General features: G+C 51.8%; 1 protein-coding gene across 14 annotated transcripts in view; it reads right to left on the reverse strand.

Annotated features, from left to right (window-relative positions):
- The window catches only part of Ptpru (protein tyrosine phosphatase receptor type U), a 64286-nt gene that overhangs the window by 24265 nt on the left and 25902 nt on the right, over positions 1 to 14119 (reverse strand). For 10 of the 14 annotated variants that reach the window (XR_004518689.1, XR_004518688.1, XM_010631858.3 and 7 more), the window contains exons 9-16: positions 12713 to 12822; positions 12176 to 12377; positions 11727 to 11829; positions 9061 to 9334; positions 8326 to 8362; positions 7406 to 7544; positions 4714 to 4743; positions 2671 to 2828 (exon numbers count right to left, since the gene is read on the reverse strand). Coding sequence is in view for 12 of the 14 variants with exons in the window: in XM_010631858.3 (XP_010630160.1) it covers positions 2671 to 2828; positions 4714 to 4743; positions 7406 to 7544; positions 8326 to 8362; positions 9061 to 9334; positions 11727 to 11829; positions 12176 to 12377; positions 12713 to 12822 (1053 nt within the window). In the remaining 2 variants the exon portion in view is untranslated. The remainder of the gene's footprint in view (positions 1 to 2670; positions 2829 to 4713; positions 4744 to 7405; positions 7545 to 8325; positions 8363 to 9060; positions 9335 to 11726; positions 11830 to 12175; positions 12378 to 12712; positions 12823 to 14119) is intronic. The other 4 variants (XM_033767879.1, XM_033767884.1, XM_033767886.1 and 1 more) reach the window with 1 other exon arrangement.

Raw genomic sequence — 14119 nt, forward strand, 5'->3', positions numbered from 1 at the left:
TAAATCCCAGGCCCAGAACTGTTGGTTTTTGTAGATCTTTTCATTGTAGTTGAAAAAAATCTGAAAGATCCTGTAAATAAACTAGAATTCATAAGAAAGTTTATCAAGTATGAATATAAGATCAATATACATACAAAAAAACAACCACATTTCTCCTCATACAAAATTGGTAATATTTAAAAGTGTGCCATTTGCAACAGAAGTTAAAAATAGGAGTTTTTTAAAAAGTGACTTGTGGCTAAGGGTGAAACTCAGTGGTAGACCGCACTAAAAATTAAATAATTAAGTGTGGACTTGGTCTCTAACAAAAGATGTACAGGATTTTATGGAGAAAATTACTGAAAACCAGCCAAGACCCAAATAAATGAGGTGATATATATCATGTTCATGGATGGAAAGACAATTTGATAAGATGTCAGTTCCACCCAAATTGATCTATAGATTCAATACCAATCCGTACAAGGTTTTTCAAGAAACTTCAAAAAAAAAAATGACACAAATTTGTAAGAAAGAGAATGAAGACAAAACAGTAAAAACACCCTTGACAAAGAACAAAGTTGGGACGGCTTCACGGTTCAGATAAGCTGAAACAAAACTAGACAGTGCAATTCTGGCACAGGAATCACCAAATTAACCAAAGAAAAAGAACAGGAGCCAAAAACCAATCCGCGTATACATGGAAACGTGACATACGACAAGGGTGGCACGGCAAATTGGTAGTGAAAGTACAAACCATAAGAAGTGATGCTGGGACAACTGATTATCACTATGAAAAAAAAGAAAATCCTCACTTCAAACCACACACAAAAACTAACTCCAAATGGATAAAGATTTCAATGTGAAATGCAAAATATTAAAAGTTTGAGGAGAAAGCTAAAACCTATGACCCTGGGTCAGGAAGAAATTCTTTAAAGAAAACATAAAAAGTAGACACTGTAAAGAAAAAGACCAATAACTTTGACTATGTTAACTTTTGACTACATTAAAAACTTTCTGTTCATCTAAGACACTATAAATAACCCAGAAAGATGAGTGACGAATTGGAGAAGATATTTGCAATTCATATGTGACAAATGATCATTATCCTAAATATATAAAGAACTCCTAAAAACCACTAAGAAAGCAACAAAAAAACCCAAAAGAAAATTAGGTGAAAGACATGAACAGGCATTTCATGGAAGAAGAGACCTGAATGGCCAATAATGACTTGAAACTGCATTCAACCTCATTAGTAATCAGAGATATGCAAATGAAGCCTATAGGGAATTACCATTTCATAAAAACTACTTTGGCAAAGGGTAGACGGCTGGCAAGTTGTGATCGTGATGCAGAGCAACAAAGTCTTACACACTGCTGCTAGGAGCAAAAACAGGCAAAGCTACTTTGGAAAATAACTTGGCACCATCTTGTTAAATTAAAGAATCACGTAATCCATGTTCCAGCAACTGTACTTTCAGAAACCCACAGCATGGGCATCTTCAGATTCGCCTAAGAATGTTCCCAGCAGCCTCGCTTATGATAACCAGACAACAATCAGATATCACAGCCCCAGATGGCAGAATGGAAAATTGATACAGTCATGCAGTGGAAAAATAGACATCACAGAAAAATCAATAGACTACAGCCGAATATCCACAGGGGCAAATACTAGAAACATGATGTTTGTTTGTTTGTTTTTGTTTTAGGTACCGGATCAAACTCAGGACCTTGTGCTTGCAAGGCAGGCACTGTGCCACACACAGCTAAATCCCCGGCCGCTTAGAAACACGATGTTGAGTTGAAAGACAGAGTGAGATTTCATCTTTATAAAGCCTGAAAATAGGTGAAACTACATAATGCATTCTTTGGAAAAAAAAAAAAGTGTACACATGGGAAAACTACCCCCCAAAGGCAAGAAAATTATAAATGCATATTTGGGGGAATATAGCTGTCTAAGAGGAAGGTAGGGGATATAATGGGGGAGAACCAGCCAATGTTCTAACATACCAGTGGTGTTTGTTGTATTGTTATGACTTTATGATTTTCATAAATATCACATTTTCTTTTATACTCATCAAGACTAACTAGGATAAAAACATGTGGGATGAAAAAATTGATGACACACTTCTAGTGCGTAACAGCTGATTCACTCTGCTCCATAAATCTAAACACAGCACTGCATGACTTACATTATCTCATTTAGGCTTCTCATCAGCGCTGAAGGGAACTTTGTTAACCCCAGAGATGACCTTTATTCCCAATCTAAATAGAGGAAACAGACTTGCTCCAAATCACACAACTGAAAGAGACCAGCACAAGTCTATGTGAAGCCAGGCTGGTCCCTCGTAGCCACTGGATTCCTTCCTCTCACACAGCAGATGCTCAATTAGGGGTGGGGCTGCTCTGATCCCTTCTGATCCAAGAACAGCACCCCCTCGTGACAACTGACACATGCAATCTTGCATTGCTGTTGCAACAGGGGCCCGGCTCCCCTAGCACACAATGCCAACACCCCGAGTGGTTTCTCTGAATCTCCTTGTAGTGCTGGTACACAGCAGGAGCACAATAGATGCTCTGGTTAGGGGTGTACCCAAACTCATCCAATGTGGAGTGGGCCCCAGCGGGACTTGATCCTGTCGGCTCAGGTGGGGAACCCCAAAGCCTGGGAAGAAGCATGGAGCCAAAACTCACCCCTGGGGCTATAGCCTGGTGCATCCATGAAGGACAGGCCCAGCCGCTCATCCTCCTGCAGAGTGCTTTGGTCTGTGAAACTCCGATCTACAGCGCTCATCATGTGGGTCTTCTCCTGGCGGTAGTTGACAGTGGCCTTGGCCATGTTGACCGGCTTCCTGTGAGGGATGGGGGTGGCAGGGATGAGAGGCACAGACACTTGTGCAGGGCTGGGTAGCAACCAGATGTGGGAGATACGGTGCCTTGGGGTCAGGCAGCTGTCCTAGAAACATGTGCAGATACAAAGACGGCTCCACCTCCATCCTTCACTCCCCACGCTGCGGCTCCCACTCAACCCCAAATGGCCGGCAGTGGCAGCCTTGGGCTCGGGCCTTTTCCTAACGCTACTAAGCTCCAAGTTCTTGGTTCCAAGGTCTCAAGAAATGGGAATAAAATTCTCTCTGCGCCTAATTCAGTGTCACAGCAGGCAGACACTATACCCAAGACTAGGAGGAATGCTGGCCAGGCTCCAGGCCCAGGATGCCTCACGCCTCACAGAGAGCTGCCCTGGGAACTCCTTTCTGTCCTGCAGCAGGCATCAGGCCCTGTGGCAGGTCAAGAGTGTGCTCAGTGGTTAGGGAGCCTCTCTGAAAACAGTTAACTCCAGCCTCGGCTCTCGTTTCCCCCAATACCCCTGCGATGGCCCCACATATACCACTCCAGACTTGCAAAGTAATGCACATGGGATCTGTACTCCCCACTGCCCACCTGCCCAGCCTGCTGCTAAGAGCAGAGGAAGTATGACCTGCCCTCCCTCAAGCCTGGCTTCTCTCCTGAGGAACGTGTAGAACAGTGGGAGGGAGGGCAGAGGGAAGCCGGCAAGGAACACAGCTCCATGATCAAGGGGCCAACAATGGGCAAAGAAAATGAGTTGGGGACCTCTGTGGAGGTTGAACAGAGCCCCAGTGGCCCAACCATGGCGAAGGCTCCAGAGGAAAGAGCTGTTCACCTGCTCAGCCCTACACTATGCCAGTGTGGGCAGACATGAGGAAGGACCTCCATGGTATAAGAGCTCAGAGGCATTGACCATCAGTGGGAACAAAGACTCCTGTCTGCCAGCCCTGGACTCAAGGGCTCTCTGGGGCAGGCAAGGACAGGGTGACCCACTGACCCAACCCACCAGGCTCGGACATCGCCCCCACTGTGGCCCAGGTAGGAGCCAAAGACCCCTCTGGGGCCAGGTCAGGAGAAAACTCTGTGACTATGACCTCAGTTGACTTCTTTGAGGTAGAAAGAGAATAGAGAGGATGAGTAGAGTGAGAGTAAAGAAGCAGTAACAGTAACAGAGAGAGATGGGAGGGGCTGGCCAGACACTAGCAAACCATGGGAAGACAGACAGAGGGCCATGGACAGCGGACAGCTGACCACGCTGACAATGGCACCCAAGAGGACCCGTCCCCAAGTGAACGCTGGCTAGAGGGAAGTCTCAGTCTAGAGGGTTCTGTTCCCAGCCCAGGGCTCACAGCACAAACACAAATCAGCCAGACCCACAGGGGACAGAGCCAGGAGGGACCCCTGACCCTGCTGAACTCTGCATAATATCACAGTGAGATGAAGCTGGTGGAATTTAACACAGACATTTTCAAAAGTTCTGCATTTGGATTCAAAAATTATCTGTACAAGGGAGGGAGAACCGCCCTGTCAGCACATTCTGTAGGGGCCGAGGTGGAGGCTCAGTGCTGGTGGGGGAGGTCTGGGTGCAGAGAAATGATGCTGGAAACTGGAGTGCGAGCAGCTGATCCAGGACAAGTGCAGAGCGGACACCGAGGCTCAGGAAGGGGACACGACTCGCCCAGGAGAATCAGCTGAGCTGCTTACTGACTACCAAATCGATGCTCATGGCCACGACTCGAGGAGGAAGAGGGGACAGGAGAGAGCAGAGAAGGGGCTCCCCCAGGCAGAGGCGGCCACAGAGAAAGGGCTGACACTAGGCCAGAGCAGGGCGAAGAAGCCCCACCAGAGCGGGTGCCTCACCTCAGGGCCCCGCTCAGGAGCACTACTTACGGGTAGCAGGAGTAGGCGTAGTGGTCCCTCCTGGCAGCGTGCAAAGAGAACAGCACAGTGTGTCTGCAGCCTCCCGGCAAGGTGGGCGAAAAACACCAGCCAGCAGGGACTGCCTGCAACTTCCTGAGCCAGGAAGTGGGCTGGCGAGGGACTGGACAGGTCAAAGTGCCTTCCCTGATCCAGGGGCTGGCTGGGCTTAGCCACTGAGAAGCAGGACCAGAGACCCTTCCAGAACCTCTGTGGAGCCGACTGCTAGAGGGCAAAGGGCCAAGGAGGTGTGCAGCTGTCACATTCATACACGTATGCATACAGACAGAGAAATACACACACACAAACAGTCGCACTCGTGTGTGTTCACACACATATATACACTCATACACGAAACATACACACCGCCGATACTCATACGCACTCAAATGCACACAGACACACACATGCGTGTGTATCCAAACAGCAACACAGTCACACGGAGGTACATTTACAAACACATACAGATGCTCCCACACACAGGGGTTCCTCCACTCCTGGGGCTCCTCTCATCCTTGCAGACAGCCCCCACCCACAAGCTCATACCCACAGGACCCTCTGCCCCTGAGCAGGCAACCCTCTGCGTATACCTGAGCTGGGGGGCGGGGCAGGATGAAGCAGGTCCCTGGACACCCAGGGACAAACCCACCTCCTACCTCAACTGACCCTGGGTGTGGGGTCCGCTAAGGAACAAACCCCACTCTGCCTGTGCAGCCTCACATCACTGCAGCACACCCACAGGGAGAAGCCAGAGCTGGGCTGAGGGTGAGGAGGTACTGGGGACTTCCGGGTAGCAACGGCATCTCCTAATGAGGCTCTGACAGCACCTCTGGCCCCGCTTTCCTGGCCAAATGCTCTCTGTGCTTCAGTGAGGGGCCCCCCACGAAACAATCCTCACTGTTTGAGGGCACATTAAACCTGCAATCCCCACACAGCTCTCTCCCTCCCCATCCTACCCCACTTACAGTACTCACCTCCCAGGCTCCCTGCTGGTAAGAAGTACAGGGCCTTGCCAGGTGCAGGCTGCCTACTACGACACCCTCAAAGTCAGGCCTGAGTTCAGATCAAGCGCTGCCATGGAGCCGAGTGACACGGGAAAACTACAGTTCCTTCGACAGTTTAGAAGAGACTGAGATCTGCTTCATTTGCCAGCATCCCAGAAAGAAGTGTTCTCTGACGTATTGCAGAGAAGTGCCTGGCATGTTATAGGTGCTCACAGCTAACGGACTAATGGATGGTGTGTGCAAAGGCTCCCGGCACATAGTAATTACTCATTAAATGATAATTAAAAACATTTTGTCTCATGAAGCTGTGCAGAGCCCAGGGAAGGGAAAAACTGGAGCCTAAGGCTCTGGATAGGCCATCCCCACCCCACCCCCATTCCACTGGCACATCCACCCCCAGACTCCCTCTCCTGCTGGTGCCTGGCCTCACACAAGGTGGCCCTTGCCAGCTTTCTGTCATCTCCCTGGATCCTACTTATCTGCTCCTGGCAGCCTAGGGAACTGGCGCCAAGTCACCCATGTGTGCCCAGCCTGGCAGCAGCAGGAGCAAAGGAAGCCAGACCCAGGTGGGGAGAGACAATGAATCTGGCTGTGCCTCTGGCTCCCGGTGACCTTAGATAGGCCTGCTACCCCCTCTGGGGCTCAGCAGCCCAATACCTCAATTAAGGTGCTCAGATCACAGTGTTCCAGGCTGCCAGGAATGGAACGAGGTAAAGGGTGGGGTCAAGAGCCCTTAACCCGCCTCCAACCAGAGCTGCTGCTCAGCCTACACGCACTTCATGTACTGGGCTCCCAGGAGAGTGTTTTGTTTGGTTTTGTTCATTTTGAAGACAGGTTTTGTTGCTTTAAAAAGATTTAAAATCACTGGACTAGGTGTCCTTAAACTACCCAGCAGCGCTCTCATTCTGGGGCTCTGAGCCTGTACAATTCTAAAATCTGGGATTCCTAGAATCCTAAATCCTAGATTTCCTGTACTCCAAGATTCTAAGTTCTGCTAGGATTCAGGCTGCCCTCTCATAGTGCACTAAGAGACACCTACCTAACATGAAGATGAGTCTGCACCTTGGACACCTGGGACCTCTGAGGGGAAAGGGCGGTCATTCAGGCCCAAGAGGACTCCCCGGTGATCTACAGCAGCAGGGTCCAGGACAAGCTGAGGGGGTCGGGGGAACTAGGAGAGCCATGGCTCGGGCCTATTGGTGAGCAGGGGAATGAGCAGCACAGCCCTGGTCAGACCAACTACACAATCACATGTTCGGGGCAGACAAATGCAGGGGACTGAGGGTTCAAAGTCGGGTCACCTCACATCTTCCCTACTGGAACAGCTCCCACGGGCACAGAGGAGCAGGGCCCACTTCCAGCATGGCTCCCTGGCATGGCACCGGGCACCAAGCACCTCCGCTGGACAGTAAGCAGCACCCGGCAGCCAGACCTGCACTCCAGCCATGCTGCTCCAGGGCAGCTTCATTTGCTGAATCTCTGGCTTCCTACCGCCGCCCATCCTGGTCCTTGCACAGGCCCAACGCCCAGGCTGGCAGCCCTCCACACACCCAGCCGGCAGCTGCCCCGACCAGTCACAGCCACCAACCGCACTTCTCTGTGCCCACTGGGCCTCTGGGGCCCAGAAGTCACTGATGGGCCAGGGCACAGGCCTCACTTACCCCTTTCGAATGATAATAATGATAGCCCCCAGGAGCAGGATAAGGACTGCAAGCCCCCCTGCACAGATGCCCAGGATGAGCCCCATCTCCTCCGATTTCTGGGACACCTCCAGGGGCCGCTTGCTTTCCTTGCAGGCAGCTGAGGAGAACAAAGCAAAACAAAGGGTCAGAAGGGAGAGAGGAAAGATCCAGCCCTACCTGCACCCAAGGAACAGAGTGGGCAGCACAGACACCCGCCGTGGCCCATCCTCCCAGCACCGTCCTGCCTTTGGATCAGATCTATCCCTCCCCGTCCCTTCCGCCTTCTGCATTTCAGTTCAGTCTTTGCCTACCCACATCGGGAGTAGCCTCCTCCCTCCCTCCTTCCTCAAACGCTCCACATCCTTTACTCGGAGGGCTGGGCTCCGTGTTAGAGCAATTGCCTAGCATGTGCGAAGCCCTAGGTCCAATCCCCAGTATGCCCTCCAAGTAAAGTTTCTACACATGGGGATAAAGGATACCTGGGGCCTTCAGACCCACCCTCTCGCCCTCCTTAGAGGTGACAGAGGGAAAAATGCATGATTCAGGTATCACAGAATGGTAACCAAACACATCCCGTGTCTAGAAGAGGGATAATCCCTACACCACAGGCTCCACCCTGTTCCCAGCTCTCTGCTATCACAGACACCAAACCCAGAACCAATGCCCAGTAATCATCACCTTCAATGCCCAACATAATGGCTCCCTCTCCACAGGCCTGTCCCAGGGTCCTACAAGAGCCCCTTCCAGCCTGGAGGAACGGGCTCTTGAGGTGAGGCACAAGGCAGCCAAGAAAGAAAGCCCTGTATGTCCCAGGCCTGTCTGCTGGCCACATGTGCTCCCACAGCCCGGGGTCCTTAGGGGAGCCCTGCACAGGGTAGAAGGAATCCAGTGGGACTTACCTTTCCTGGCAATTCGGATGCAATTGAGCCGGGTCTCCTGGAAGCATAGATGAGAGGCTCAGGGCCACAGAAGGCCTATCACACCCTCCCCAGGGCACGGAACAGGGTTTCTTGGACCTAATCAGGGCTTTGTCTGTCGTGAACTATAACTAAAGACAGTCCACCCAGCAGGAAGGCCTAAGACTGGGGATGTAGGGGACAGAGGGGAAGGGCCTGCAAACAGAGCAGAGCCTTAAGAAAAGGGGATGAGATACAGGCAACAGAGAAACAGCCTAGGAAAGGGGACGGAACCTCAGAAATGAGGGTGGGGTGTAAGTCCAAAGGTCTGGTAAGAAGCCAGGGCAAGACAATCTGCAGGGGAAGGACACTGCAGAAGAAGGTGGCACCTCAGGAGGAGGCAGGGACTGGGAAGGAGACATGGTCTAGGCCCCAAAATGTGAAAGCAGGAACCTGAGAAGGGCTCCTCCAGGAAGAGGGTCCTGAAACAGAAGACAGGGCCTCGGGAAAGAGCAATGACTAGGCTGAGGACCTGGGGAGAAAGGAGTATGGGAAAGAAGCTTCCAGAAGAGGATACTGCTCCGTGGGAAGGAGCCTGGGGCTGGGAGTTAAGATTTCAAGGGAAGAAGGAGGGGCCATAGGAAAGGGAAGGGGCGTGGTATCAAGCCTCTCTGGTCAGGGTGCTCCGAGGTACCCCCATCCCGACCTCCCTCACCACTACCCTGGCCTGTCCCTCACCCCTTTCAGGTGGCTTGCTGCCTGGAAGTAGATGAGGTAGGACTTCCTGGGCTCAAGTGGTGGGTTCCAGAAGCCACGATACGTCTGGTTGTCACCCACCGTGAAGGGCATGGCCTCAGGCAGGCTGCTGGCCGCCAGTTCAGCCCCAAAGTAGTGCACTAGGCCACGAGCCAGAGCTGCCTCGAAGGTCAGAGGCACTGGGAAGCAGTCCTGGCCACCTGGCTCCCGCCGCAGCCTCCTTGGCCGCTCTTCCTCCACAATCACCTGGTACACACTGGACAGGGAGGGGACAACGAAAGTAATCACGGCAGGCTCAAGGACTGGGCAAGCTGTCTGGTCGTGGAGGGCATGGGCCTTGGGGTCAGGCCCACCTGGGGACTAATCTTAACTCTGCCCCTCACTACCTGGGCAAATCACTTAACCTCCCTGGGCCCCAATTTTCTCCTCTGTAAAATGGGAGTGCCTGGGACATAAAGACAAAAGAACAGACAAGTTTAACAAGCAACTAGCGTGTGTTAGTCCTGCGTCTGTTACTAACCAAGGCTGAGGGAATCCCGGCCCTGCTCAATGAAAGGATACCTCGGTGCTCTGCCTGTGCCGACACAGCCCTGAGCAGCTAAAGCTACAAAGGACTCCTCTCTGGGTCTCAGGGCTGCATTCAAGTAACTCACCCACTCAGAAAGTGTTTGCTGAAGGCTGGAGTGCAGCCCAGTGTAGAGCACTTGCCTAGCTTCCATCCAGGGACCCTCTCCCAATAAAGTATTAGCTGCACTCGGATGAAGGCCCCTGTGCTGCACACTGGGGAATCTCAGCTTCCTGAAACCGGCCACTAGTGGGAGAGACGGCCACAAGGTCACACCTAATACACCGAGCCTAATACGCTCCCACCCCTTAGCCAGCCTCTCTGCCTGCAAATCGGAACCGCTGTCTCCGGGCCCAGCCCACCTGCTCTGACTTGTGTTCCCGATTCCAGAAGTCTGCGATTCTGTTTATTTTATCACTCTACTGACAGGGCTTGTGCTGTGAGCGCCTCCAAATCTTCAGTGAAACAAAGCCGAGAGTAAACACGTGAACGCTGACTAATTTAAATATTTCCCAAAACAGTCTCTGTCACATCTCACCGTGTGACACCCCATGCTGACAGTTTTTGCCATGGGAAGCAGAAATGCCATTTCCCCGCTCTCCAGCTGTTACTTCCGAGCTGTTACTCCTGGAGTCAGGAGTGTTGGCCACCAGCCCACTGCATGTCACTAGCCTGTCACAAACACCAGCCCAAGCCCCTCTCAGCTTCCAATTCCCTGCTGGGGTCAGGCCTCTCCCAGCCTCAAGTCCCACAGAGAACCACAATGAACATCAGCCACAGGCAAAGCCTGCCTCGATCTAGAATAATCCCCGTGTGCAGAAAAGGAAACAGAGGCTCAGAGAGGTGAGGGACAGGCCCTGGGTCACAGAGCCGTCTTGCCTCACCCTTGCCTCCGTGTCCCACCTCCACTTCCCCATCCAGCCTTGTCCTCCTCATCTCCGACCAGCCCAGCTCAGGAACCCTCAAGAGGACGGGAAAGGAGGAGAATTCCCCAGCTCCTCCCTGAGCCAGCTGCACAAGGGCCCCAAGGCTCCAACAAAATGCAAAATGCCCTGGGTCTCCCATGAGGGTCTGGAAATCAGTGAGGACACGACTTGCGGTGGTAAACATGGGGGAGACACACAGCAAGTGAGGAGGAAAGCAGGAAGTAGGGGTGAGGAAGTCAGGGTTTGCCTGGGGCCTGTGAGCAAACCCAATCCCACTGAAGGCCACCACCCTCTCCCCAGGGATCACCTCTGCAGAGGGAAACAATAGAACAGTGAGGCAGCGAGGCTCCATGACTTCCAGAAAAGGGACAGTTTTGCAAATACATCTGCTGTCCAAATCCTAGCCCTATCCCTTACAGCTGTGCATCCTTGGGAGCAAGTTATTAGCTCTCTGAGCCGGTTTCCTGTCTGTACCTGGAGTCCCTAGCACAGGGTCTGGCGGACAGTGAGGACGTACACATAATAGTACAAACACTCCCAAACTCTCACACACATATACATATCTCTCACACACATACCTTCACACAGGCCTGCACCTCCATGCCACACATCACACACACACATCTTTATCACAAAGAAAAACCCAGGCTCACCTCTCTCCCACACACTCTACCTCCACTCCAGCACCTTCCATCAGCAAAGGCAGCCTGATGATGTCAGTAGCCCCAGCTTCCTCCCAGGAGAAGGACACAGAGGGGCCCAGCTCTCAGTCACCCAGAGGGAGGCCCTATCTGACAGCTGTCCTAACCCTCTAGAAAGCTCATCCCTGTGTCCACAAGGACAGAGCTGGAAGATACAAGGCCCCCCAGGGTTTCACTTCTCCAAGGTGTCTAAGGGAAGAGCCCCTGGAGAGGCCAGGACAGTCCTTTCTCCAGGACAGACACAGCCACTACCAGAGGGGACTGCTCCATTGCCACAGAGGGGATGACTGCAGGCTTTCCGCCTGCCTAGGATCACAGAATGCCCTCCCGCACTCTGAGCCCTGAGTGGGGAACTAAGGCAGATCAAAGGAGCCAGCCAGGTGGGGGTGCCAGGCCAAAGGAGGGGCCTCTTCCCCAGGGTCCTGGCCTCCCATCCCCACACACAGGCTTCCCTACCTGATGGGTGCACCGCGGCCCTGTGCCGGCCTCAGCAGCACGGTGATGGTGTTCTCAGACTCGCCCAGGGGTGACGGCATGTCGGCATAATCAAAGCTGGGAGCTGGGGAAGGGAACAGGGACACACGTGTGAGCCTGGCCACTGGAGCAGGAAAGCCACTGTCTTTCCCCCTCACACAGTCTTAGTGTCTTGTTCCCTCTGACATGAGCTTCCCTGGCTCCCAACCTTGGGCACCAACCCCTGACCTCAACCCTCTGATTCTACCACCCAGTTTCCTGACCCCGCTGACCGAGTTCTCCCTGGCCCCTGACATGAACTCCTAAATGACACCCTGACCTCAGCAGGGGTCCTCTGTAACCGCTCTGGGCTGCCCCCACCCCTCTACCCACAGAACCCTGGGACTCTAAGCCACCTCCAAGAGGCCAGGATGGGGTCAAGTGAGGCTCACCTGAGATGTTGGTGGTGATCTCGGTGAGTGCCGCCTGGCCGAAGCCTTTGCCTGTGCGGGCTCGCACAGAGAACAGGTAGGTGGTACCTGGATGCAGGTTGGAGAAGACATGGTAGGTCTCATTGCGGAGCTTGGAGATAGTACGCCGAGGGCCTGGCACATTCACCGCTGGATCTGACGATTCAATGCTCTGGTAGCTGATCTGGGGGAAGAATGGGCAGAAAGGTGGGCACGGGGTGGGAAGAGGATCACTGCAGCAGCCTCCCACCCACCAAGTTCCAGGGCAGTCAGGGATGTGGCTGGGCAAAGGGACAAGCTCGGCAGGACCGTGGGTGCCCCTCGGGCCAGGCTTCTGGGAATTTTCACTTCTCTCTCCTGCCCTCAGAGCCCTCTCCTCAGAATGCACGGCACACAGACCCTGGCCACAGGTGAAAGAAACATCCGTCCGCCTCTGCCCTCCTGTCCCTCCCTCTCCACACCATCATAGCAAGGGGAAGACACTCATCCTCCCACCTTCTACCCAGAGCCCCCATTCACCTCGTACTGGGTGATGAGGCCATTAGGTTCCTGGGGCTCCTCCCACTTGAGGAAGATCATGTCCTCCAGTGGTGTGAAGGTCAAGGACTCAGCTGCAATCCCGCCAGGCACTGTAAAAGGAAGGGGCAGGGGGCAGGGAAAGCAGGCTTTGGCTCCAAATACTGGCCTCACCTCTTCCTAGCTGGTTCACTTGGACTACTCAACCTCTGGAACTTCAGTTTCCCCATCTATGAAGTGGGAATGATGTAGCCCTCTCCAGCTGGAACTAAATAATGTGACATACACGAAGCCTCAAGCAGCAGCAATTCCCTAAGGTCCGCTTATTACTGAGTAACCCAAAGGACAGCTGCCAATTTCACTGCTGTGCAGGTCACATTCAACCAAGAGGAAGGTTTTAAATCTCCTACTTTTGGCTCCAGTTGGGTATTTTTCAGAAAACATAGAGGCTTAACCAGAGAAGTGAAAACAGCAATTGCAATTAGGTCATGGATTTTGGGTGGAGACGTTTTCTTGCATAAAAATACTAATCACATAAACAGTACACTGGATGCAGAAAATCTAAGTGAGTTTAAGGAAAATTACAGGCACCACTAATTGCATCATCCAAACATAAATACCATCAAAATTGTAGCATAAACACTTTGAGGCATTGTTTGGTTTTTGCTTTAATGTATACTCTAAGAGCCGCCATAGGAATCTTGTGTAGGAAGAAAACAGTCTCTGGCTGGAAAACACCTTGATAAATCATTGCAGGGAACCTGAAGTCCTCAGGCAGAGAGAGCAGAAGCCAACACACCAACTGAAGATAGCTGAGCTGCTCTGTGTTAAACAGTTCACAAGGCCACTAACCACCCATCCAAATGGTAAAATGAAAAAGACAATTCCCAGTGAATTTGTGAGGACATAAAACAACCACAATTTTCACACATGGCTAGTGGAGTGTAAACTGGTACAACTACTTTGGAAATTGTCAAAAAAAAAAAACCCTAAAACCTGCCTGTCCTACACTTAGGCATAAGCCCATCAGAAATGCATATTTCTACCAAAAAGAATTTTCAAGGATTTTATTTGCACCATTATTCAAAACAATCAAAACTGGAAACAACCCAAATATCCAACAACAGTAAACAGGATAAATAAATGGTCTATCCTTACCATAATGAAATATACAGCAGTAAGAAGGAATTCACTAGGACTTCATACACTATGTAGCCTAGTTTCTCAAGCATAAAAGGAAAAAAAGCAATCCAGGCATCAAAAGAATACTCACATATGACTCTGCTTATGTAAGGTCCAAAACAAAGCAAAAATTAATCTGTGGTTAATGGTCAGGATGAGGGTTAACCTTGGGGGGTAACAGCCAGGAGTAGGGAGCAGGAGGGAGCACAGAAAGGGCTCCAGGGATGC

The sequence above is a fragment of the Fukomys damarensis genome, unplaced genomic scaffold (genome assembly GCF_012274545.1).
Source record: "Fukomys damarensis isolate Sample0158 unplaced genomic scaffold, DMR_v1.0_HiC HiC_scaffold_23, whole genome shotgun sequence".
NCBI classification, from domain to species: domain Eukaryota; kingdom Metazoa; phylum Chordata; class Mammalia; order Rodentia; family Bathyergidae; genus Fukomys; species Fukomys damarensis.